General features: G+C 37.3%; 1 protein-coding gene across 1 annotated transcript in view; it reads right to left on the bottom strand.

Annotated features, from left to right (window-relative positions):
• The window catches only part of HCN1 (hyperpolarization activated cyclic nucleotide gated potassium channel 1), a 200,908-nt gene that overhangs the window by 2,870 nt on the left and 170,977 nt on the right, over positions 1 to 27,061 (bottom strand). The window contains exons 6-7 of the mRNA XM_049794339.1: positions 15,448 to 15,688; positions 38 to 202 (exon numbers count right to left, since the gene is read on the bottom strand). Coding sequence (XP_049650296.1) covers positions 38 to 202; positions 15,448 to 15,688 — 406 coding nt within the window. The remainder of the gene's footprint in view (positions 1 to 37; positions 203 to 15,447; positions 15,689 to 27,061) is intronic.

Here is a 27,061-nt window from a genome sequence, read left to right as displayed (position 1 = left end):
ATTTTAAGAATTCCTAATATGGGAAAAAAAATTATACCTATCCTGTCAAGTCTATCAATTGCCACCGTTTCAAAGGCCCTTCTCATCATGGGGTACTCTTCCAGAACCTCGTTGAAATTGTCCACTGAGAGGGAATACAGGCGACAGTACGTGTCTGCTCGTACACTGGCAGTTCGACGGCCCTTGGTCAAAAGGCAAATCTCTGGGGAGAGAAAGATTCGACACACACAGAAAACAAAGAAGTTAGTGAACCATGTGAAAGTTAAAAGCTAGGAAGTGACTCGGTGCTAATAAGTATTAATTCAGTACTCAGCAGTAATTTTTCTATTGCAAGGTTGCAGGGACAATTCTGAAGGTGTTTGATTCTATTTTTGCTACTCTGAAAAAGTAACTGATGTCCTTTAAGACCCCTGCTTATAGGTTTTCTCAGTCTGGACTCTGATTTTATCAAGCCTTTTTTAAAAAAAGTTCTTCAAGTTGTAAGAAAGGATTCATCAGCTGTCAAACACAGCTTGCTGACTCAATTAACCCAAGTGATTCTATTGATTTTTTAAAAATATCCAGCTGACATAAAGGCCCAATTTCTTTAATAATTCAATTTCATTAATCATTCACCAGATTTACTCAACTAACTTAATACATGATATAATGATATTTGAATATAAGAGCTGTTCTAGGAAAAAATGCTTCAAGCATGAAAATGCCTTCTGTTTCTTTGGGTTTTATGTCCTAGGGATTTTGGGAGAGTAAACATGATTTTAGACTTTCTCATTGGGCTGAAACCCAGAACCCTTTTAACCTCTGCTTACTCTATTTGATTAGTCTAGTAGCCTTTCTCTGCAAGTGCCTCCAGCAGGAATTCATCATTCTGGAACAGAGGAGACCAAAGCCATATGCAGAGTCTCAAGAAACAGCCCCACACTTCCAACTGCTGACTCTTGAATCCACAGGAAGAGGGTTACTGGATAAATGCCAAAGTCAATGTCCAAGGCTAGTAACAGTAAAACATATGGGGAAGAATATTTATTTATTTATTTATTTTAAAATACAAAAAATTAGAAAGTCCATTGCAAAAAGAAGTGCTTGAGTTGGCCCCATTTTCTGGGGAAATCAAGCTGGGGAATAAGAAATATCTTAGAGATACCAACAATTGTTGGGCTCAGCCAGGGTGAAAGATAGTTTCCCTACCCAGTTCTAGCAGTCAAGAGCAGTAAGTTCATATGTGTTCATATTTAAGTACCGGCTAGAAAACAGTCTCCTACCCTGCTTGTGTGTCTATCACAATCATTCTCAATCTCAATCAAATTATCATTCTCAAGTGTGGAAAACCAAATATTCTTCATTAACAAAAATAAAGAATTCAGCAGGTTTTATATCAGATCTATAAAGTGCTAGCATACTTCCTTCTTTTTTTGTATGTCTTTAACAAAATAATTTTTTTTTATTGATCTAGAATGTACAGAGCCTTGATGGTTTTTCGTCTCATACTTCTTGTTGAAGAATTTCCACATGCCACCTAACCCTGAAGGCTTAGGGGCTAAGATGCTTAAATAATAGTGGATAAATCAAAGTAAATTAACGTGGGGCCAGTACTAGCACAAAATGTACTTAAAGTCCAACAGCTTTGGGGAGAATTTATAGCGACTAATGGATGTGGAAAGAGTCTTGACCTAATGTCCCTCACAAAACTTGCGAGCCCATGAAGTAATGACAGTTTATTGTAAAGAGCCAGCCAGGTCAAAGAGAAGTCAGTCCTTTCCTCTTCTATTCCCTAGCTCACCCTGACCCCTTCTCCTTTTATTGAACCCACTGCATTTTAGTTACAAGAGTGAGAAGGACATTTTGCCCAAAGGGAGCAGTTAAATGCAGTGAATGCCTGCTCCATTTCCTAAAATATTCTTTAGATCTCACACAGAATAAAGTTTTACAATACATGGCTGAATTTAGAGATAACTTAACTAGCTAGAAAATCTGGGTGACTAATGATCACCTTTTGATTTGCAGCTTTCTTCACTTAAAATTGCTGCAAATAATACTAGAGACATAAGGAGATGTCTTCTGCTACACTCAATAAATCTTATTGAGCACTTGAGTTTAGAAAACATCACACGCCCAAAACAAAACAAAGGTTGACTATGGATCCCAACCATTCTGAAGTGTGTAAAAAAAATGGAGGAAGTACTGTGTTCATCATTATTAATCTGTAACACTGTTTTTAGATTACTTTAACAAGAACGATGGGAAGAAACCATAAGAGACAATGTTAGACTTCATCACAGGACAATGGGACCATGGAATTCATGGATATTGCTGCAATAAATAGAATTATTTTTTCCCCTTTCATCTTCTATTATTCTTGTCAAGTAAGAGGAATGGAAAGAATCACTGAAAACTATACATTTTATTCTGCAAACCTTGCCACTCCACAACTTCTGGTTGAAGAACACCTTTTTGGAAGGCTCTTAATAACCATAATAGAGTCTTCTAGTTAGATAAGATAATAAAGGATGGATCAGAAAAAGTATGCCAAATCTCCCAGCACTTAGAAACTGATCAGGGAGTGCCACTGTGGAGCTTGCCTGCTCAGGAAGCAGGGAAAGCTTCATGTTCTCAGCTCCAGTTGAATGGTCTCATTCAAAAGATGAACTACAGCCTTCTGACAGAAAAAGTAGCATGTGATGAATACCCATGTAATGTATTTCCAGCAATGTTTCTTGAGTTGTATTATAGTCACTGATACATCATCTATATTGCTTTGTTATACATATCAACAGCATCATTTTCACTGTGGCGACAAGAGTAATGTGCTTTTTAATTGTATGTGTTCTGCATTTGAGTTCATGACATCTATTGCCTATTTGTTTGGAACAAACTCTCAAACATAGTAAGACATAATATATGAAATCTCATTTACTTGGACTGCACAGGAAGAACATAGAATGTCAAAATGTGTTCCCATCAAACGTTTGTGTTCTTCTAAGTAAATCAAAGTTGTTTTGTTTTGTTATTTTTAACAAACAAATAAACAATAGACTTCATGAAGAGAACATATTTAAAATGAGTCTTAGTGGCATCAAGTACCCCAGGTGCCCTCAACAATTATGCTCTCCTTCAATTCATTTAAACAGACTATGAAATACAAACAATAGCACAGGAGTGTGCAGTAAAACACAAAGGGCACAGACTATTTTCAAACAGCTTGAATAAACAAGGTTCTCTATTAGCATAAAAAGAAGGCAGTGGCAGCATATTCACTAATATTCCCATCTGTGGTTGGCATGGTGCATTGCCTTCATGCTGACACTTTCAAAGTGTCAAATACTTCTATCTTTCCTTTCCAAACAAAAGAATGTCTTCGATTCCAATTAATAATTATGAATCAGGCTACAATGAACCTGTAATTCAACTCTTAATGCAAATTTTACTTTAACTATTTAATCTCTTTGGACAACTGTTCCCTAGAACATTCTGAAACAAATGTCAATCACTGCACTAAAGAAAAATGACTCTCTGAAAGCACCAACCGATGTTAAAAACATTTGTTTGTTCTTACAGTCCATATTTAATACAAATGTAATTCATTTGGCTGTGAAAATCACAATTTGTGTTCTCCTAGCATCAGATCTTTCCCACAGAACAATGCAGCTCTCAAAAGAACATGGACAAGGGCTCAAATACAATGTACTTCCTGCTGTCAAGACATTGACTAAAAAGTGCGATGATAAAAGTTTAAGGCTAAGTGTGTTCTGAAGTTTATAACTGTAATAATCAAAACTGATCACCAATATATCAGTTGCACACATAAATGGGACATAGTTTAGTGGTGGACTTGGCAGTGTTATGTTAGTGGTTGGACTCGATGATCTTAAAGGTCTTTTCCCACCTAAACGATTCTATGATTCTACGACTCCATGGCAGTATTTCAGCAAGAGCACCAGGTTCAGTTTTTGGAACACCATGAATTTCTGAAGAAGCTTGCCCATATCTGTATCTCGTAAAACACTGAATGTGTAGATCATATTTTATGATTGCATTAGTGTGGCAGAACACTCTGGGTAGGAAATTTTACATACCTGAAAGACAGCACTAAGGAAGACTGATTTTGGGAAAACCTGAATGAGTTAAAGTGAATGACACAACCCATAGGATGACCTTTAAATAATTAGGATTAGTAGGCCTTTTGTAAGGGCTACAGTTTTGTTTCCAACTGCGATCAAGTTCATTGTTCTTGTGGATTGTATTGATATGCCACTGCAGGTAATAATTTTCTCCTCCCTTGTTGCTATGTGATTCCAAAACGTTTTTTTCTTCAAGAAAATAACTGCTTTGGATGTGGGAGCAGTTCACCTCTAGCATCATTTGTGATGTTCCATTTCTTTCTTGTCTTTGCTGGATGTGTACATGGATTAGCTACCCTAGCAGTAAATTCCTGTTTCCACTTTGTATAGATCTAGGAAAAACTCTTTTTTACTCCCAGAAGCTGTACAGTTTATCTGACAGTCTGGCACCTATCCATTAACCATCAGTTCATTTTCCATATAAATTATGCTCCAGATGTAATTACTCTACTTTCTATGCCACATTAACATTTGAGTAGAGATTGAAAAACTTTAAAAATCAAAATAACAATATAAAGTTGCCTTGCAGATGAAATGTGCCCACCAACTAATAAACTGTGTTGATCAAGGAAACAGTTATGAGTCCAGGACTTAGCTGGTTCCTTAAAGGACACTAAACTGGTCCTGTCTCCATGGAACATATTTCTTAGCTTAAGATGGTGTATAGTAATATGTGGAAAATTAACATAATTAATTATTATCATATGCAGCTTTGTTTTGCAAGGACACAAAGACCAGAATTAAAGCAAAATTTCACTTTACTAGGGGCAGGAATTAATTTTTTGTAGTAACGAATAAATGAGTTAACTAGTGTTTTAGTCATATAGTACTCTCCATATTAAAAATAAGTAAAAATAATTAGTGGTTTCTATGCATTTCTGAACTACAGCAGCTTATTAAGTGCTCTGTCCCCTTCCAAAGCTGTTAAGAGGTTTCCCATCATCTGTCAGATTTAACATTACAGGATCTAATGAAGTGTCCTTCCAGCTGAGGACAGCTGACTATTGCTTCAGTTCCTCAGCAGGAAACTTATTTCATCTTGTAGCAGGCATATACATTGCTGTGCAAATGGGCAAGCATTTATTCAGACCATCTGGTTACCTTCAGCAACAGAAGAATGATGGACAATCAAAGCAATTCAAAGGCTTGGGTCAGTCAGTCTAACGTATTTGGGAATGTTTTATGAGAACAGGACAGTGGATTAGAATCTTGATTATTTTATAGGGAGCAATGAGCTACTAAACTATTATAGACAAAATTTAGATGTACAAAAGCTCTTTCCATCCACCCATCTTGTACGTCTTCCGATCAAGTTTCCCAGAACTACCAGGTTTAGGTTATTCTTTTCTAACGTAACCCTACGTAACAGCAACGTTCTGGCATGTTGCAAAAATGAGTAGTTCTTTATTTCCTTCAAGCTACTGAAGTTGTCGGCTGACCAGAAACTAGCTAATGAGCACTTTCTTGGTGTGCCAGTCACAGGAAGGTGCCATCAGCTCAGGGCACTGTGCTCCCAGCTTTACAACAGGTAATGTGAGTGATGTTTTTCTCTTTAGGAAAGGACTATATAAACTTCAAGCAATTAAAAAATGAACCAGTAAGCTTCTAGACACCCCATTCTTTCACAATGGAGTGATTTCCCAGTTCCATGTTGACTTAACCATCTCTAATACAGAAAACAGGGAGAAGCTGTTTCATATGATAAAAATGTGATTGCTTTAACACATAATTCCGCCTTTCTGTCTCTTATTTCTTTATTAAACTTTGGAAAACATAAAATGCACCCACTTATCATTTTTTTTTCTAACTTTTTAATGTAGTCTTTTTATCTTTCAATGTATTATCACTAGTGCACAAAATGGAAAATCCAGGGATATGCTGCTTTCTGCTATAGATACTAACATGACTAGCATCAGGTCTTATGATTAGTCAGAATATAGCTGCACAGCAATTAAATGAGTTTCAGTAATCTATTTTCTAAAAAAAAAAAAAAAAGATTAAATGCTATGCCACATAGCTATGCAGTTTTATTTTGCAGTTGTTTTGCAAAACAGAATTTACATTCACATTAGTCACGACGGTGGAGGAAAAAAAAATGAAGTGATATGCCCCAAATCCAGATCTATAGAGTGGATGGAAATGAAAAGGCTCAGGTAACATTTAGCTCTGAATTCAGTCCTATATTTAAGAACCTTAAAATATAATCACTGCTCAGCAGGAACATTCCTGCAGCAAAGGAGAGAACTTAAGGAGGAAGGAAAATGGAGACATTAAGGAGGAATGAAAATGGAGACATTTACTGCCTTTTACAGCCAGGTTTGTAATCTTGACTGTCCAAAAGAAAGCTAAGCAAAACCTACACCATTTCCCACTGCATTTACACTAAATATGGAATTGAAGACAAGACAGTTTGAGTTTGAGTTTGTCAAAGTGAGGAATAGCAGACACTGCTTGCATGACCTCTTCATTTAAAAAATGCCAACAACAATTGTCTGTAAAGTTGATTTCAGATATCTGGGTTCATCAACCAGACAGAGAGTTCATGAAGGAGGCCTGGATACAGTGTTGAGCAGTTACTATTTTGAAGAGGGAATGAAAATGGCCAATTACAATTAAGGGTCCAAACCAACTTCCTTAATGCCTCACTCAGTTGTACCCTTCTGTCACTTTTTGAACTATTTACCTAAACCTAATTTGAATGTATCTATTTGTGCTAGCTGTTGCCCTTATATAGTCATCCTATTAAAAAAAAATATTAAAAAAGCCTAATAGGTTAGTTTATTTCACATTTCTATTGCCTGTTTGTAGTAATTTGAAATTTCTGGCTCTGAAGACTCTGACACATGAGTTCTCAGCATGTTCATTGCTTAATTTTTTTCTGATTTTATTTAATTTAACAGAACAAATAAAAGAAATGGAAAATGTGCCCTAACCAGGAAGGTTGAAATTGTCAATTTTTTAAACAGAAAAAGATTAGAAAAAGGTGAATTACACCTCTCAATATATCAATTAAAAAAGCAAAAATGTATTTTGTTCAGTAAGCTAGAGACTCAGGCTCACTGACTTGTGGAATTCTCCCCTCATTACAAGTTAGGAACATGATTCTTGTTTGTGAATACCTGTCCCTTCTTGCCAGCACCCCTACCAGCTGAGATAATTTCTCCATCCTGAAGATGTCCCATGTGTATCATGTCATATATCTGAGGAGAGGAAGAAAGTGCAATGGGGACTGAAAAGAATATTTTGTTTTATGTTTGAGGATGACATGATCCTGTGGTGTAATAGCCAATAGTAGTAATAGGGGTTTCAGTTTTGTTAAGGCAGGAAATGGTCAGCAAGAAAAACAAGTAGATGATAAGGGATATCAGCACACCGCCCCACCCCCCACCCCCGACAGTATTTTACCAGTCCTTTTCATCCAGAATGTTACCCTTGGGACACATTCCCCACATTTGGATAAAGGAGGGTTTGCCTCCAAAGCCACTCCAAGGCAAGAAGGAACCTTCAAAACGGATGAGTTAGAAGCAGCTGGAGACAGATATCCATGGATATCCATGATGGGCTTTTTATAACAATTTTCCTGATTTAAAATACAGGTGAAAGATGATTAGTTCTTTCGCTATATTTTTGTCCATTACTCTATTCCCTAAAGGTCTCCCTCCCAAGCCTTCCTTTGCTTAACCTTTGTATATGTATGAAAAATGTTCAGTACAGTAAGTGGTCTAATTAAAGAGGTTCTTTTTTTTTTTTTTTTTTTAAATTTTCTTTTTTTTCCCCCTAACAGTATTTCTAAATGGCTGTCCTGGTTTTGGCTGGGATACAGTTAATTTTCTTCTTAGTATCTGGTACAGTGTGTTTTGGATTTAGTATGAGAATAATGTTGATATCACACTGATGTTTTATTTGTTGCTAAGTAGCACTTATCCCAAGTCAAAGACTTTTCAGTTTCCGCTGCTCTGCCAGCAAGCAGGTAGACAAGAAGCTGGGAGGGAGCATGGCCAGGACAGCTGACTTGAACTAGCCAAAGGGATATTCCATACCATATAGCATCATGCTCAGTATATAAACTGGGGGACTTGGCTGGGAGGGGCAGATTGCTGCTCGACATTGGTGAGCGGGTGGTGAGCAATAACATTGTGCATCACTTGTCTTTTCTTGGGTTTTATTTATATCTTTTTTTTTGTAATAATAATAATAATAATGATAATAATAATAATTATGTTATATTTTATTTAGTTATTAAACCATTCTTAACTCAACCCACGAGTTTTACTTCTTTTTTTCAATTCTCCTTCCCACCCCACTGGGAGCAGGGAAGAATGAGCAAGCGGCTGTGTAGTCCCTAGTTGCTGGCCAGAATTAAACCATGACATTGGCAGACAGGTACATTAATTTCATTGGAGGTAGCACAAATTTCCTGGGGGAACAATTACTCTTCCAAAAAGAACTGCCTAACTTTCACTGACCCAAACTTTGATAGGATTTATAGAGGAATATTATTTTTAAAAACATTTCGTATTTATTTAGGTTTTGTCAACTAGCCTGAAAGTATGCTCCTTTCTTTACTTTGCCCCAAGTTTGTCTTTTATGCCACCCACCTATGAGAAGCCTGTTTCTTGAAACAACTTTTGTTCTTACCAGTACATTTCATTGAATAAGGCTTAATACACTACTTTAGAGCAGCTCTGAGAAAAGCAGTGTGATAACCTGCTACTAATTTGGATGTTTTGAGACTTACTCAGAGCAGGCCTCTTGTTATTTCTGTGTGAATTCCATTAAACTTGGCATAGCCTTTAAATATTATCTACTGTGATATAAGCAAATGCTGATACAGAAAAAGACATTTTGGGAATATATTAATTTTCAAGGCACATTTGGATGCAATAAGCCAGTCCATTTTAGCCATTCTCTAATGACGTTTGTAATTTTTGACAAGACTGATATATAACTGGATGTTTTTAAGTTCTCGTATTTCCTGTAAAGCTAATGCTGATAAACTATGAAGCATATTTCATTGTAATATGCTTAATATATGTTGACAGTATAATTTAATTGTTTTCAGAAAGGTTGTTAGTCATAATTACTTTTACATCAAGAAAGACAGCCAAATATCCATGGTTAGAATACAACTGCCTTTATAAAAAGTGGCAAGTTATCTGACCAGAGACATTTTATGTTCCATTCTGACCTCTCTTTTTTCTATCTGAAGGTACTGAAAATAGCTGGGGCCAAGTTTTCATGACTAGAGCAAACAGAGGCCAGTAACATTTCTTACATTGTGCCTATTTTGTTGTTAACTCAAATTCTTCTGAAAAAGATCTGTTTGATAGAACAGAAGCTTAGGATCATTATATAAAATAGACATGCAAGTCCTTATTTTATCTTCAATGCTACTTACAACACAGCATCCATACATTTTTATTCTACTTTAATGAAATGTTCTTCCTACCAAGTGAGACTGAGATAGTCTATTTATTATCTTGTAAAAGATCATAATTTGACTGATATTAATTTTAGTTTCTTTAAAAAAAAAATAAACAAGCATAGACTACAAGATAATGTGCTTAAGTACAGATCTAGCTTTCATACTGGCTGGGTCAAAGGCCAAAAGTGATTTGTGTAATTAATTTATGCCTACTTTCGGTCAGATGGATGCCTATTCCCTGGTGTAAAAAGCCACTAAGTCCCTATGTATTCAATGTTAAGCTCTTGTCGTCCTGAGTTTGGCAAACAATAACAGTTACAAATTAAACTATTCAACTTGAATTTAAGTGGACTGCAAAAATATTTCACTTCATTTTTTTCCATTAAATTATTAAACAAATGATCAGAGACTGTCAGTTCTGAATTAAATATTTAGATTAAATATTTAATCTAAACTCTAATATTTAGTTTAAATTCTACTGTGTAAAATTGAAGGTACTTGCAAAATCATCTTTTGGTTTATCTGTGTTGGCCACCTCAGATTTCCAAGCTATGCTGTTGTTGTATTTTGCTTGTGTCTAGTTCTTTTATGTATAAAATCTAAATTAGAAATTTATACTGTTCATGAATTTGCAGAATTAGGATTATAATTTGGTTTGAAGACTATGTTATTTAGATAGGGAGAATTATTACTAGCATTATTATTATTAATATTGTTAAATTTATATTTACATTTGCTAATTAATAAAACTCCTAAACCCAAACCCAATTCTACCTTTTAGCACCACAGAGTAAGTTATTTTCATTCTATCTTCTTAGAAAGTCTCCTAGACTTTTAAAAATAATAATCTGTCTGAAAAGCAAGAAGTTCTTCTGACTGCATAGTATTTTCTGTATAAAATATTGCTTCAAAAGAACGCCACAATGCAGAACAAGAGATTATGCTATATCATGAGGGAATGTATCCTCAAAATGGCAGACTAGTCTGTGCCAAAGACATTTCATTTTTAGAACCTCTTGCAGACAGTACTTTTAGAAAAATATTCTACACTTTTCACCTGAAAAATATTTTACAAATGAGTTGTTATGGAGATCTGGAGATCCTGCTCCTTTAAAGCATTTAATTGTGTACTGCCATTAAGAATGTGAATTATCACACCTCAGGGAGTCTACTTATAATTAATTATTTGGATTGGAGTATGAATACTGAGAGACTTAATTCACCACAGAGTAGCCATATGCAGTATTTTTGCAAAATGTAAAACTACATGTCATATGATGTTGTCCAGGTGTAAAGCAGGGAGTAGTTAAGCACTTTAACAGCATTTTCTACCAATTTATAATCAGTATTATACTGCAAATCTTTAAAAGTAGTCTATCAAAAGGAAGTACTTAGAGTGTACCCAGAAAAAAGTAAGTGGCAAAATATAATCTAAAGTGACTCAACATTTCCCATGGTATTATTTTCCACTGCACTGGTCTAAAATATACTGACAGCTGCTGTTCTGAAATGGGGAAAAGCTCCATAAATAATAGGTAGGTCAAAGAAGTTCTGTCTAATTGGCCTTCTGCAAGCTGAAGGAAATGCAAGATACAATTTATTAGAATTTCAAGTGTAGAAGGATAACTGTTAAAACAGTATTAAATAATTTAAGTGAAATAAAACATTTAAAATCTAAAGTATGCCACGAACTACATTTTGTAAAAAATAAACCAAAAAAGAAAAGATGCCATACATAATATGTCTCTGGGACATATTCTGGGAAGATGGGTAAAGGAATCTGATTTATATAAAATTTTGTCAGATGAATGACGATATTCAGCACAGCTAGTGATATCTGCCTTTGAACAAGTAAAATAAAACATGTATTTGTCTCTTATTACAACACAAGAGGTAGACCATTACACTTTCATATTCATATTCATACACAGCAACTCTTCTATCATAAAAAGAGTTTTAAAATATCACATGCACTTCTTCATGTTCAATATACCTGGAAGCTCATATAAAAAATTATTTTTAAGCAAAATGAGTTTTAGTTAGTCTACAAATTGTTTTACTGAATGCCTCCAAGTGGCATGATGCCATTGGGATTCTCAATGGGGGAAAAAAAAGCAGAAAAAACAATGGGGAGGTGGAACTGCAACGGACACATCACAAATTTGGTACCATGAATTATTGCACACTTACCTACTGGTACTAGGAAACTCCCTCCAACTGCAAACACAATGAAACCTCCATAAGGCCCCCAGACTTAATTCATAAAAATATAGCTACACTTCCTACTCACTCAGTTTGGATTTCCCTAGCAATGCCGGCATTCCTTCAGCTCTAACACAGTATCTAGTAAGAACAGGAAAATGGGTTATAATTTCCTGGAACATATGACTGGGTTGCTGAATGAAGGAAAGCCTGTGTAAACACAGGTGGGAAAACAGATGGAGAAAAGAAAAGATAGCAGGGAGGAAAGTCTTATCTTGTGTCCTTTGAGGTTGACAGGAATTTTGCCAGTGACTACAGCAAGAGCAGGATGAGACCACAGTGAACAATCAGTCCTCTGTCCACCAGCAGGAAAGCAAATGAAGTAACAGCAGTGTCCTGAACATGTTCCCAGAAATCCTCCCTTTAGTAAGGTACACTGAGCCTTACTGGTTGGGTAGTGCTGGATTTATTTTCTTTTTCTCTTTGTAGGCATGTCAGCCCCACTCTAACACACCAGTCAAGCACAAAGGCAGTTCAGCACATGCTTGGCTGGATCAGGACTGCACATCCAGAGTACTCCGACTCCACAGGGCTGGCAGCTGGAGGGGAACAGGACATCATGAAACCACTCCTGCTCATCGACATGCTCTGCAATGGCCCTGGGACAGCTTTAACTTTTGTGTTTGCAGGTGTAACAAGCTGAGGCCAGTTACAAAAATGCCAACAAAGCTGCTTTTTTCCTTTGTTCCCCAAGCAGGGGCTTCCAGTCCATAGCGGAGTGCATGTGAACACCAGCAGACTGGGGCTGGAGTTAGGGGCATGCAGAGAAGTGGAGGGTCACAAGGCGTCAGGGAACAAAAGGCCTTTCCAGAAGGGAAGGAGAAATTTCAGAGCCAGATCTTACTGTGATGACTAAAGCAGCCCTTAGAGCCACATGTGGAGCCAACTGAGTAAGAGGAAGGAAATTGTTGGAAAGGAGTTCTTTTACTAGCACAAACTTCTCTTTAGTTTATTGCACTCCTGCATGTTTTTTGTTGTAACTAATCATGAGACATTTTTGAGTCACCGACATATATAATCAGAATTGCCTTATAGTAGTGGCGTTACACCAATTTATACCAATATATATTGGTATAATGTAAATTAGATTAGTATTAGGCTCCTTAGATACATTATTATTTCTGCTCTGTAAAGCCTCAGTAAATGATGAACAATGCTTCTCTAGAAGAAAAAGACTCACATTGTTGTGCTTCATCTGTAGAGACTTCAAAATCTTTGCATTTTAGCAATTTTATGTGTCTAGTGAAGAATTAATATGCAATCTGTTCAGTAATTCCTCCTATCACAAGAAGCCTTTGAGAAATTTCTAATACAATCACCTAGTACTCAGAGGAAAAGGTTCAATGGGACTGAAACTTGGCAATTTCCTCACTACCATTTATTGCTGGAATTATAGCACAAATGAGTTTGAACTACCAAGGTATTAGAGAAGAGAAACACAAATAAGCACTGAGACAGAAAAAAAATTGGGGAGCTCTCATTTTCCACTGTTGCGTACTTAACACAGACTTTACATTTTCAGTCTTGTAAACTGCAGATACTCAAAACCATGGACAAGATGTGATGGTGTGCTCCCCCCACCCCACCTGAGCTGTATTTCCCATAACATTGCTCAAGTGACAGCCACCGGTGGTGGTCATAATGGATGCGTCTCGTCATGATGTCTGCATCCAGCTCAAAGTGGATTCGGGGGGGGGGAGACTGATAACAACACAATAGTGTTATCTTGTTTCCTCTCTTTTCAGCAGCAAACAGGTCCTTCTTCTCCAGGGTCTGAAATCCACTTCTGGGAATTCAAAATGCTATATAGTATTTGTTAAAACAGATCTGAATCACACCACTTTGGATCTTAGGGCACTTCCTTTCTCAGGTTCTCTTTCCCTGCGTGCTTGCCCTTCCTCTCCTCTCCCTCTTCTCCTTGCCTTGCATCTCCTCACCTCTCCTCTCCTCGCCCCACCTCTGCTCTTCAGGCTACACCAAGCAGCAGTTATTATCTCCCATTTGCCCCAACAGCTGTCAGGCTTTGGATGCATTTGCCCCCATTTTTGCACCCTTTGTCTCATCCTAGGTGCAGTTTGGATGAGCAAAACTGCTTGGTATGCACTGTAATAAGTTCTTGTGGTGTCTAGATATTGGAAATAGCTTATTTTTTTGTCTGCATTCTTGCTAAGGGTAGCGGATGAACAGGATGAGCTAAGCAGTTGTTCTCACTGCAACAACAGGCTGACAGTTATGTAAAATACTTTCATGTGCAATCTCCTCTGATCCTCTGCTGGTTCAGAGGAGTATTATGGTCAGATCCAGCACGCAGGCTCTTGCAAACTCATTTTCATAAACTGGGGCACTGCTAAGCATAAAGAAGACCAAGACCAAGGTTGCTCTGTTTCTTCATCCTCAGCATTTACCTTTTCTTTCTTCTTAATCTCCTGTCTTCAGCACCTACAGTTTAAGCCCATGGGATAAGCACAAGACCTCTTTACCAAAGTGCTTCTACAAATAATGGTACAAATCACCTTGCAGAGGCTACTGCAGAGTGACAAGGCCTGCTGGCCAGAGCAGTAGGAGTTGCTTTAGCATATTATTCTAAAATGGGATTAGTTAAGTAACTCTATAGCCCAATTCAAACACTGAGCCCAATTCACTTTTCTAAGCTTCCCAGTTCTGTATACCAGCTAAATGCCACTGATTAGGCTTTCAGCTGAACATTTTCTGAAAGGCTTTTGACTCAGTTCTGGGATGATTCATGAGATTCAACAGAAAATTAATACAATGACCAACTAACTGTAACTGTCACAGGCAGCAGTGGTACACACAAATGTTCAATCAGCTTCTGGAAACCAGACTTGCTGCTACTTGCAGAAGCAGACACCTATTCTTTTGCACAAAGACAATTTACAGTCACAAGGAACAATGTTTTCATACCAGTCAATTATTATATGTAAAAAAAAGAGATTGCTTTCATCCAAATATAAATATTCAGACACCTTCATCTAAACGACAGCCTACTTTTCATTAGGATTACCAGATTAATTAAATTTGGATTAAAACCCATGTCTGGTTTTTATTAACATACATCTGTTAGAGAGCTATCTAGTCAGGTAGGGAATCCAGTTTCTTGTAGTACATACTGGAAGCATAAACATTGCTGTGTGCTAAAATTCAGTGAAAAAGCACGAATAATAGCTTAAAATGTTCATGTATGCCAAAATACCCCATATTGGTCTTTTATTCACTGCCTAATTTTGTAATTCTTACAGTGATTTTTATCTTTTAGAAGTACTTTACATTTATGACTCAAAAATTGTATCCATTTTCAAAGAAGATGAATTCTGTTTATTTTATCTTTAAATAGCTATAAAATTACGATGCTTTTTTTTAAATTTAAATACTGTCTGTTAAATAACAGTGCTTTTAATTCAAAATAACTTCAAAATTCAGGAAGGTCATTCTGCATCTTTAATAACTGGTGTGAGGATATTCAGACAACATTCAGAAATATTTTGTGTACTCTTCACTGCAGTTGGGATTGTCTAGGCAAAAGACACTCAGTAGACTTACTGTGATGTCTCTGTGTCTGATATCTGAACATGTTTTGTTCTAGTGCTTTCATTCCAATGTTATCATTCATTTTTTCCTACTCACCTCCAAAGTAAGAGCCATCTGTCAGCTTCAGCTCCTTGTTGGATTTGGTGATGACACCAGCAACACCGTGCTGAATGAAATACATCTTTTTACCTACAGCCCCTTCTCGGATAATATAATCTCCAGGTTGGAACACCTCAAATCGCAGTTTGCTTAGCATGGCAGTCACAAAATTTGGGTCTGCATTAGCAAAAAGAGGCATTGTAGCAACCAGCTTCCGACAGTTGAAGTTGACAATCTCCTAAACAGGAAGGAATCATAATGATAATAATGGTCAGCAAATATATAAAATATGATGGGCATTGAAAAAGACTTTCGGCTTTCTTCACAAAGAAGTTCTTTATGCTCATATTGTACTTTTCTGTGTTTCTTTCTGTGCCTAATTTTTTAATCTTTTCATTGTATTTTTATCTGTTTCTAGTGAAGTAATTGAAACAGCAGTGCAGTATGATTTGTATTTTTGAGGTGAAAGGTTGTCTTCTTCAGGGCATTTTTCACGTTATTTATTATTCCCCTTGGATTTTAAGGGGAAAAATCTGACAGAGAGATGAAAATTAAATAGGAATTACACTGCCTGACAACAAGATTAGCTGTTGCAATAACTGTATTAAGTGCTAAAGTTATGCAAGCCCTCTGTTTTCAAATATTACACCAGTAACATCTTTCTGATCAGAAACAACTCCAGTGGTAATATAAATGTACATAACAGTTAGCTGCAGGGCTAGCTGAAATCAACAGGAAAATTTCCTTCCCAGAATTTAATTCATTTTATAAACAGAGAGGCATATATTCCTGCCCTTCAAAGAAATGCAGATATAGTAGACCCTTATATGCAGAAAGCACTGCTATCTTCATAAGACTGCTACAGGCCTTAAGGGTATCTCCCACCAAGAATATTTATATTTACAGAGCCAGCTATGACCACATCTACATGAAAGTATTATACCAAAAAGCTATAAATGTCCTACTTACTTTAAAGAAAAAAAATGAACAATTTCTGAAGGAGTTTCAAGCTCATTCTTGCAGACCTTACTTTGTCTTGGGAAAATTAACACGATCAGTTTTCATACAGATTTAGCAGTGTATTGAAGAGCTGAGACTAATCAGTATTACACATGGAGAGGGGCTCAGGCAGGCAACATCTACTGAGTTAGCAACTCAAACATGACAGTAAGAGCATATATGATCATCTGTATATAAAAGCACACAGATCAAATAAAAGAAAAATACAACCAGCAGTCATCTAACTGCTTTGTAAAACTAAATATAATTTCATTGCACTTCTGCTGGAATTTGCTTTTTCAACCTCCCATGCATCTGCTTTCTCATACTTGCACATCTCATATATCCCATGCAGCCGGCAATCTGAGCAGCAAGCTTAGATACATTTGTCCACAGTTCAGACAAATTCCTTTCTTCTCCTCCCACACCCCACCATGTGATATCCTGCTTGCAGACATGATGGGGGAGTTCAGATAATTCCACAGTATGAGCAACAAAACCATAATGGGATCTTCAACTCAGTCCCGTTGTATCTGGGAAGGAGGTGGGAATCTCCCTTTGAAGGGTGTTGGCTACTGAGGCAATTAAGAAGCATGGGCATGATCTAAGAGTGGAGAAACCATCACCTTTCCCTGAGAAATTACATCCTTTCAAAATAAATCCAGTGGAACTTGGAAAAATAATGTGAAACAAAATGTCTCACCAGGCACCTGGGAAGCAGAAAGCTGTTATCTCCAGCATTGTCTTATTTTCCATTAGAGAAAGAAAATACAGGGCAAAATTACTTCCTAGTGCTACTCCTAGGATAGACTTATGATATCTTCTGACAATCCTGCAAGAAAATGTCATTATATAATGGCAAGGTGGAAATAGAAGTGTCTCTAAGCGGAAATGAACATTGATTCTTAACAAAGGGCAGTACAGTGATTTTCTTTAACCCTAGTCTCAATACCATCACATCTATATACTTACATAAACACTATATAAGCCTTTTCCCCCTCCTCTTTTTTTCCTCTGGAATGAGACAAGGAGATACAAAAATATATATAATTTTATATCATTATAATTTAATGGAGATTTAATTCAAGAATTATTGGGTTAAAGATAGAGTGAATGAAGAGTAAGATGGCTACATCTTTGAAGTCACTCACTAAACTCCAACTGAATTCAGTGGGGATATGATTCCACCAAGAACATTTTATCTGTTATCTATAAGTGTTAGTTATAAGAATTATTTAAGTGATGAAATAGAATAACAGTCCTCTTCCATCACTTTTCATTGTACTGCCTCACTCTCCCTCACCATCTCTGATTGCCATAACTTTCATTTCTTATGAGTGTTTTGGCATGCCTGAAACACTGCATCATGTATGGACTTCATGGCTAAGCATAAATGGGCTGGATTAAGACATGAGGAGACAGATCCAACAGCAAGAGCAGACTTCTTCACGGTTGCATGAAACTTGAAATGTACGTGAATACATGGCAGGAATAGAAACACAAAAATGTGAGGAAAAGAGCACCGAGATTTGTAACGACTGGGAGACTCCTACTTACAGAAAGGAAGTGCAGTCTGGCTATGACTCCCACCCAGCACAGGCAAAGACATGGATGCTACTGGTGCAACACCATGGGACAACACTATCTATACACATGACGGCAGAATCAGAGCTTAAAAAAATCCCACAAACTAGTCTTGCTTGTGAAATCACATGGAAAATTCGAGGCGAGATGTGTGTTCTTTGCCTGAATCCAAAAATTATCTCAAGCAACAGCACTGCAAGGTGTCAGCTACCGGATAGGTGTCAGTGGCATTCAAGATCAGTGAATCCTGCTGAGTCATTAAGGCAAGAGGAGTAATCACAGGCTACTCCTTCAAGTACATTCTGTATAAGGGAATAAATACTATAAAGAGATTCCAGCTGACTGTCTTTCTAAAGGATGGGGGAAAGCCTGTTTTCCTTCTCTAAATACTCCATTTCTCAGGAAAACTTCAGCCACCACCTTCCTCCCAAGGGAAAGTTATTCTCTGCTTCCACCCTCGCAGTATGGTGGCATCACACGAGGAGTTCCAGACTACATCCTCAGCTCCTTATGAGACTGCTGTACTGCAGCCTCAGCTGATGCTGGAAAGCGGGCAATAACTATTAATTGTCTTGCCTTGCTCAGGGACTTTTCAGTAGACTTGCTGCTTGTTTTTGCGTTTTGAAAGTGAATAGCTTGTCTTTAATGCCCTGGAGGCAGAGAAAGGACATTACTAAAGAAAGCAAAAATTGACTGGAAATTATATAGAAGCTGGTGGGGAAGCACAGAAAAGGCTGGAAGAGTGGAAAGTTCAACTCCAGTCATGATCAGGAAGAAAGAGTAAAATAGACCTAGGTGGAGTAGTATTAAGAAAGAGAGAACGGGAGGCAAACAAAAAGAAGGAACAGAAAAACCTAGAAGAAAGGGAAAAAAGAAGGCAGGAAGGTTGACTTCAAAAAGAGATTGAGAAACTGAAATTCCTGAAAAAGTGAGAGCACGGGAGCACAAAACCTGCAGGAAAGGTGTCTGGAGTGAAAGCTGAGAAGTAGGGAAGATGAAGTAAACAAAAGGGAAATTGGAAAAAAAAAGACAAGCGATCAGTGATGTATCTTAATAGCACCATAGGAGAGAGCATGAAACAGAGGGGAGCATTCAGACCTGCATGACCCCTCTGTGCAGAGCCAGTCCAGCCCAAACAGAAAGGAATTCATCTCATCTTGGGAATCCCAACAACACACACCCTTGTCACAGGATTTTCACCCTTGGCATCTCATGTCCTCTTGTGGCTCTATCTTCTGCCCACCCTTCTCTCTCGATATGTAATCTATATCTGAATATACCCATGTATACACACACGTTACCTGCTCAGTCTGAGTTGCCTAATGAAGCCACCAACATAGCTACAAAACCACCCTGCTGTGGTAATTTCAGCCATTACATCCTAGTAATGCATTCATTTTGTTGATTAGTTTTCTATGAAAGTTTATGCTAAGTACAAACTTTCCTTATTTAAGATATTAGAAGGTGGAAAATTACTGAGGGAGAAAGAAATGTGTCATTTTAAAGTGCTTTGTTTTTCTTTAAAGTGTTCTTTTATTTAAATATGAGATCATTCAGAGCAAGTAAAATACATTTCCCTGAGCCTTAATCACAGGCAGTGTTGTAATTTCAGGTTCTTGTGTATTACTTTAAAGATCATCTCAGGGAGAAAGAAACAGTAAAGATTATGAATGTGTTTTATGTAACTCAGAAAGTACTAGGAGAACTAGTTCTGTGTTTTAAAAGAAAGGTAACAAAAGAACAAACTGCCACATTAAAAGCTGACACTGTGCAGAGAAAAATCTTTCACCTGTATTTTCTTTGAGTTAATTCTTTGGAGCCAGACTGAAACCAGATGACGCTGCCCAATGTGATATCTTAATAAAATAATGAAATTATAATATATATAGTGGGTATATATATACACTACATATATTATATATTATAATTATATATATAATAGTGATTTTGTCTCACCTCTACATGAAGAAAATAGCAAGTGATACCTGAGGAAAGGATTAGGAGTGTATTATATAGCTGAAATGGCTAAAGGGCAAGAGTGATTCAGACCTACATGGAGTAAGTGTTGATCTGGTTCAAATATTGGCCTCTGTTACACAAGAAATAAGTTGGAGGTGCAGTGGTCTGCTTTATACAATAGATTGGTTAGGTAATTACACTGGCTCCTGCTACTTTATAGTGTACTGGTTTTATTACTCATCTTGGCCTTTCTGGGTATTTTTTCAAACTAATGTTGAAGCATCAGATACTATAATTTTTGCACGGGTTCAATATTTCTGGATGACTGCTCCGATGCATCTCAAGATGTCACATTTACAGAGGCAGTTGCAAGGCTTTCCTAGCTGTGACTGGGTTATGGCAGTGGCCAACTTCTCTGATGCCATCTGTTAAGAGTTTTTAGGACCTTTTCTCCAGGAGAATATTTTTAGATAGAAGTAGTGCTTTTAGTTAGAGTGACTGGAAAAAGCTGTTGCTAGAAAAAAGCAAAGTTCTTGAAAGACCTGTATGCCTGAAAGGTTCTTTGCTTTTTCCCACTAATCCAGTTGAGCTAATAAAAGGTACTACTTCCATCTACAAACTATGTCCTTCTTATGTGTAGGCCACCAAAGTCTGTTTATGACTACATAAAAAAATAGCTTAGTTTCATTAGGTGACTTCTATATGCTATTGTAAAGATCTAGTGCATAACTTTAACAGTGCAATTTTTTTTCTGGCTCTTCCTCCTTTACACTCTGCTTTCAATGGATGAGAAACTAAATCAGTTTTAATTTCCTGGCCATTGAAATAGGAAATCAATTTATTGAGAAAGCTATTTTTTGTCCTAGAAATAACTCACAGAAGAAAAATTACTCAGCAAGTGATTAAGAGAGAACTATAGGAAAAAGCATGATATATAGGGATTGGGGGCTGTATGAGCAGGTTAAATATATTTAAACTGGGTTTTAAGAAGTCACATACTGTATGTGATTCATGATTTCCTATAATTTTTTAACCCATTGGTCAATTATAGTCAACTTTGGCAGAAAGGAGGCATCTCACTGATATTAAGTTCTCATAGGTTTTATGACAGCAGGCAATCAGGAGGACTAGGATTAGTACCCCACTGAGGGAATGACTACATCATTAGCTCACAACTTGTTTAATGCCAGAGAATCTACATGTGGCAAAGAGATGCAATATTCTTCATTTCTGGTGCACCCGAAATTGTTCAAATTTCTTTGACACATTCTGTTTAATTATCTATACAGAGCGTATGACTTAAAAATAATTTTTGCTCAGAGGCTTTCATATAAGTAATAACGACTATGTACATTTTTCTCTTTGAATGGGATTTCCATAATTTTCCATTTTTCAATTACACTGATCAATTTTAACACAGAGACTCTGCTTAAGTTTTACTTACAAATAGCGTAACTCTTGGATACCATAATTTATGTCTAGACCTGCATTGAGAAACACAATTCTTTTTCCTTCAGGACTTTGATATTTTGCCATTCTGTTAACATAGCTGGATATTGCTGGTGTATGTGTTTTAGAAAATCTCACTGTCTAGCCCCTTTGGCTATATATTTTAAAGCACAAGAATGCTCTGATCTGAGGTAACCTACATGTTTGACCTACAGTCAAAGCACAAAACCTGAAAAAACTCGGATCTCTAAGGCAAAGACAGTCTGTGTCTTTTCAGGTGCCTTGAAAACCAGTGGCCAGCCTGTGTATTTACATTTTTGAAGCACTGAGGTCCCCAAGACCTCCAGCATACCTGCATACAGGGTGCCCAGATGCAGAAAATTTCCCAGTAAGTGGTGAAATAAATTTAGGCAGAGAAAAGGAAGGGAGGAATATGTAGGCTTTCCAGCCAAACAATGAATTAAATCCCCTGCTTGGATTCTAACACGACTGTGTCGAAGCAGGGGTGTTTTTTTCTCTGCCTAGCCCTGTTCAACTCAGTTTAAGACAAGTCAGCCTTAAAGAGAGCATATGGTAGCTAGTATTGCTGCCTCCTAAGAGAAAGTGATCTTTTTTATGTATTTGAAAGCAGAAGGGATATAGATTTGACCAATTATATTTTCTTGTCTTTGTTGATTAAATGTTGGCCTTCTGCATACTTTTCTATCATTCCCTACTTGATCAGAATTTTCTATTCAATGCCTTATATGCTTTTTTATGCTTCAGAATTATTATTGCATTAAATTCAAATGCAGACAGGATAATCCTTTTGAGGATATATGGTTCAACCAAACCGCCAATAAAGTTAGTCTGATGAAGGATATCCATCTTTCTCCCAGGTTGTTAATTAATTTAATGGAGATTAAGGGAGAGCATGCTGTGCATCTCATGCTTCTCTTCTCTGGATGTTCCATTATATTTACAAGATTAAAAAAGAGCAAAAGAAAGAAGGAAAGAAACAAAAAAGACACTATCTATCCACCCTTTCATGCACTAACTGTCCAGCCATTCCTTAACTGGGCTATTTTTAAAGGGATTTTACCTTTCATCTTCTTCAATATTCTGAAATGTTCTATGCCTCTTAAGTTTGGTTTCCAGCTGGGAAAAGGATGAGAAGCATCAAAATGAGAACAGCAATACAGGCAATGTTTTAGGGCAGTCTGTAATTGTGAGATAGCCAGTCAAATTTCAAAAGCCTGAGAAGTCATGATAAACCAGACAAGTACTTACAGTTTGGGCCAGTTGACCAATCTCTATTTCTTGCAGGTTTTCCCTTCTGAACCCTACTGCTGAACAAATTTCCTGAATGCTCTTAGTAAAAGAACACCCATAGTTCATTACAGAAGGTAATATAGAATTAGTGCCATACGATACAGCAGTTGCTGCAGAGACTGTTCCTTTTTATTAACTGAATAAATAAAGTGTGATTTGCAAAAGTATTTAACAATCACTATTTCAATTTTCTACCCCTGAGTAACCAAATATCTTCATTTCCATTTGTGTTTGTCTATGTTTGTGTGTTTGTGTGTCACTAATACTATAGTATTTACTAAATAGCATCTTGGGCAGGGGGCACTTAAGACGGAAATCTTGGTTTAGTAAGGCATTTGAAATACTGAAGTTGTCCCATTATGCCAATGAGACTACAGATTTAAACACATATATTGTCTATTTGTGGCAAGGTGCATCCTAAAGAGATGTGAAGTTTACAAAATCCTACCGGTATCCATATTCTACTGGTATATATATCAGAAACTTGTGTTAGTACATGGAGCAGTGGCGTGAATTAGTAATCATGTTTGTTGTACAAATGAATGAAGCACACCTCATTTTTTTCTAAAACAGCGATTAAGAAACTGGAGAAAGTTGGTTTTGCTAATAATTACAAAACTTTGTCTAGTCTGCTTGCTCACAGGTTAATATCTATTGTAGCATTGCTTTTCTACCGTCTGTGGAGCTTCCAGTCACCTCCTCTATCTGGTAATTTGATGATTCTGGAACCTATATTCATTCTTGTGCAGTTGTACTGAAACTCCAGTAATACTACTCGCTAACACCAATCAATTTGTGTTTGACCTTGTATGGGAACTGTGTGGCAGATATTTTATTTTTTTTTTTCCACTATAGCCTTCCAAAAAAACCCTCAAATGCTACTTAAAGCTTTTCTAATGAAGAGTACTTCTTATATTCACCAAAGTCAGTGAGATTTCACCTGATTGCCAGAAAAAAAAAAGGTTTTGTTTTAGAATAGTGCTGGAAAGAGCGCTACTGTTCTCAGGACACTGATTCACCTGATTGCAAGGAAGAGTAGTTGTGCGTGAGAGAAAGAAAAAGAGGAAGAGACAGTGGAGTTCCACAAAGGCAGCCTGAGTTTCACTTGTGTCACTTACTAGGTAAAATATATTGATTTAGATGCTTTGTTGTGTTAAATATGTCAGTCCGAATGCAGAACAGCATGTGATGCCTGAACAATACAGTTTCTCTTGCTGAAGAAAGGGAAGGCCGTGGAGAGAATAACTTGTGGATGAGAGCAGGGAGGAAAAAATCTGTGTTTGAAGCTAGCAGGGGGCAGACTGGGGGCTAAAAAAAAGTACTGAAGCAAAGAACTAGGTGGCAGGAGAAAATCAACATGCCTTAGGAGAAATAGAAAGCTGTGTCTTAGATACAAATTTTTGTGTTGACTTATTTCTTATTTGTACTTATTTGATCAAGATCAGAAATTGAAGCTCGGAATGCTTCCATGGAGAGTTTATTGTGAGTTCTGCAACAGGCAAGAAATTCCTTCTGCCATCCCATCCCCCCTGTGTACTGCAACCCAAATGGCCAAAACAACTGAGTCACCAAGGAGGTAGTTCTCAAGAAAATGTGCTTTATCCACACCCTGCGTGTATGGTTTAGCTGACACAGTAACAACAACAACCAGGAAAACAGTTATTTAAAAATCAGTGGTGATTTGTTCACTGAGTTATTTTAAAGCTCTCCAAGAGCTCTGGATCAGAAATACTGTTATCTTGTTAATTGCTAGGTTAACACTTACTTCTTATTATGAATTAAAAGCCCATTGGTTCAAAGCCTCTCACTATAAAATTATTAAGTGGCTTAAATTAAATCTTACTGATTATACTGGATAAATCCCAGTTCGCTGAGCTTGAAATATCCACACTGAAATTATGTTTAGAGTTTTTAAGTACATTTCTGTTTGCATTTAATTTGATTTGTAACTATGCAATGAAGGCCTACTCTATATTATGATGTGGGAGAAACAGCAAACTCCTAACTTTATCTAACCCACAAAATCTAAACATTGCTACATTATGTATAAACTGCACCTTGAAGTGGCAAAAAAGAACATTTGTAAACAACAAGAAGATTTATTTAGCTTTCTTAGACAAATGTGTGACAGAACCCTGAATGCCTGTGTGTGTACGTGCTAGAATATTTACCATGTCAGCTATAGATGTACACATCTATATATAACAGAAGGATAGAAAAAGAAAGGTAAGGAGGATGCACAATCCCTTTCTAATTCTGAATCAGCCTTCGTCACTGCTTTGCTACGTGAACTAGGACCAGCTAATTATGGGACCATTTGAATTTGCCTTCTAAAGGAAACTACTGAAAAGGGTGCTGGAGTGGGATCAGGCGCAAGGGCTCAGTGTTGTTCAGTTGTGAGCAGCAACCTGCAACACAAGCATAAGGAACTCATGACCCACATTCAGGCCACTGTACCAGAGCTCAAGCATGCAGAAGTAGAAAATTACTGAAAGCACTGATTCTAGAGGCCCAGTTTTACAGTGAAACTTGAGGACGAGGCTCAGTTGTAAGGGTGAGACACGGAGAGCTGGCTCCAGAAGAGATATCATGGGATGGTAAAAATTAAGATGAAGTCTCTGGGAATAGCTTAGTAGAGTGACAGCTAGAGAGCCCTAAAGTTAGAATTTGCTTGAGAGTGCCACTTTGGCTAATATTGGTAGCTGCAGGGGAAAGAGATGCATAAATGGCATGGGCGGTGTAAAGAGTGGAAGAAATTCTGAGGAGTGTAAGTAGGCATGGTGACAGCAAGAACAGCCTTAATAGCAGTTCATGTGGAGGAAAGAGAAGGCAATCTGGCAGGAGTAGACCAGTCAATGTGGGTTAGTAATAGCAGCTAGAGTAAAAGTAATGCATTAGGCTCTTTAAACACTGAGTAGGCAGACACACTTAATAATGACATGGTATCAGAGTAACAAAGAAAGAGTCACATTACAAGTAGGAGCCAAATCATGGTCAAGACTTGACAGCAAGGATGCACAGGACATCCTCAGCATTTGCACATACTGAAAATTTTTGTTCCAGGGAGCATGGAGAGGAAGTGGCTATGTAAATAATAAACAAGAAACCAAGGGAGATACTTGTAGCCTTCTGCTATCTACATTTAGTAATTATGCTGTGCTTGCTCTCTGCAAGCAATCACTAAGGCCTTAAGGATTTGTGCTTGTGCTTTCTCTCTAGGACTAGACATGCACTAAAAGCAAGGGGGCCTGATGACAGCAGGGCACTCAGGAACTGCCATTAGCATCTGTGCGTGAGACTCAGCAGCCACAGAATGCAGGTGCATAGTCAGTGCCATGTTCTTTACATCAGTTAAATATTCTTTTTCAAAACAATTTCAGTTCATCTGCCTGCCCAAACTTTTAAATTTATTTAACCATTAATAGCATTTAAGTATAATTACATTACTCACTTCATGAATTAAATACAGACTGAGGATTATTGACATAAGAACTATGTTCCTACAATTTATTCAGAAAGACTTTCAAATGATCTTAAGACTACATTTTAATCTCTACTTTCATGAACAAATTTATCTATATTGATTTTATATCATAGGACAGCCCTTAAAACCCTTGTCATTACAGATCATTTTAATATAATATATTATAAACATAGATTGGTGGCATAGGAAATATGTGTTGAGATATACTGTAACAGTGAGAAACATAAAGACCATATGTCGTGGTTTAACCCCAGCCAGCAACTAAGCACCACGCAGCCGCTCACTCACTGCCCCCCTCGCACCCCCCAGTGGGATGGGGGAGAAAATCGGGAAAAGAAGTAAAACTTGTGATAAGAAGATAAGAACGGTTTAATAGAACAGAAAAGAAGAAACTAATAATGATAATGAGAACACTAATAAAATGACGACAGCAATAATAAAAGGATTGGAATGTGCAATTGAAATGATGCGCAGGGCAATTGCTCACCACCCGCCAACCCACATCCAGCCAGTCCCCGAGCGGCGATTCCCTGCGCCCACTCCCCTGTTCCTATACAAGATGGGACGTCCCATGGTATGGAATACCCTGTTGGCCAGTTTGGGTCAGGTGCCCTGGCTGTGTCCTGTGCCAACTTTCTCGCTGGCTGGGCATGACAAGCTGAAAAATCCTTGACTTTAGACTAAAAACTGCTTAGCAACAACTGAAAACATCAGTGTTATCAACATTCTTCACATACTGAACTCAAAACATAGCACCGTACCAGCTACTAGGAATACAATTAACTCTATCCCAGCTGAAACCAGGACACCGTACTGGAGTAATAA

Source organism: Accipiter gentilis, chromosome Z, assembly GCF_929443795.1.
Source record: "Accipiter gentilis chromosome Z, bAccGen1.1, whole genome shotgun sequence".
NCBI lineage: Eukaryota > Metazoa > Chordata > Aves > Accipitriformes > Accipitridae > Astur > Astur gentilis.
The sequence above is the reverse complement of the archived record's forward strand: the minus strand, read 5'-3'. Positions and strand labels throughout refer to the sequence as shown.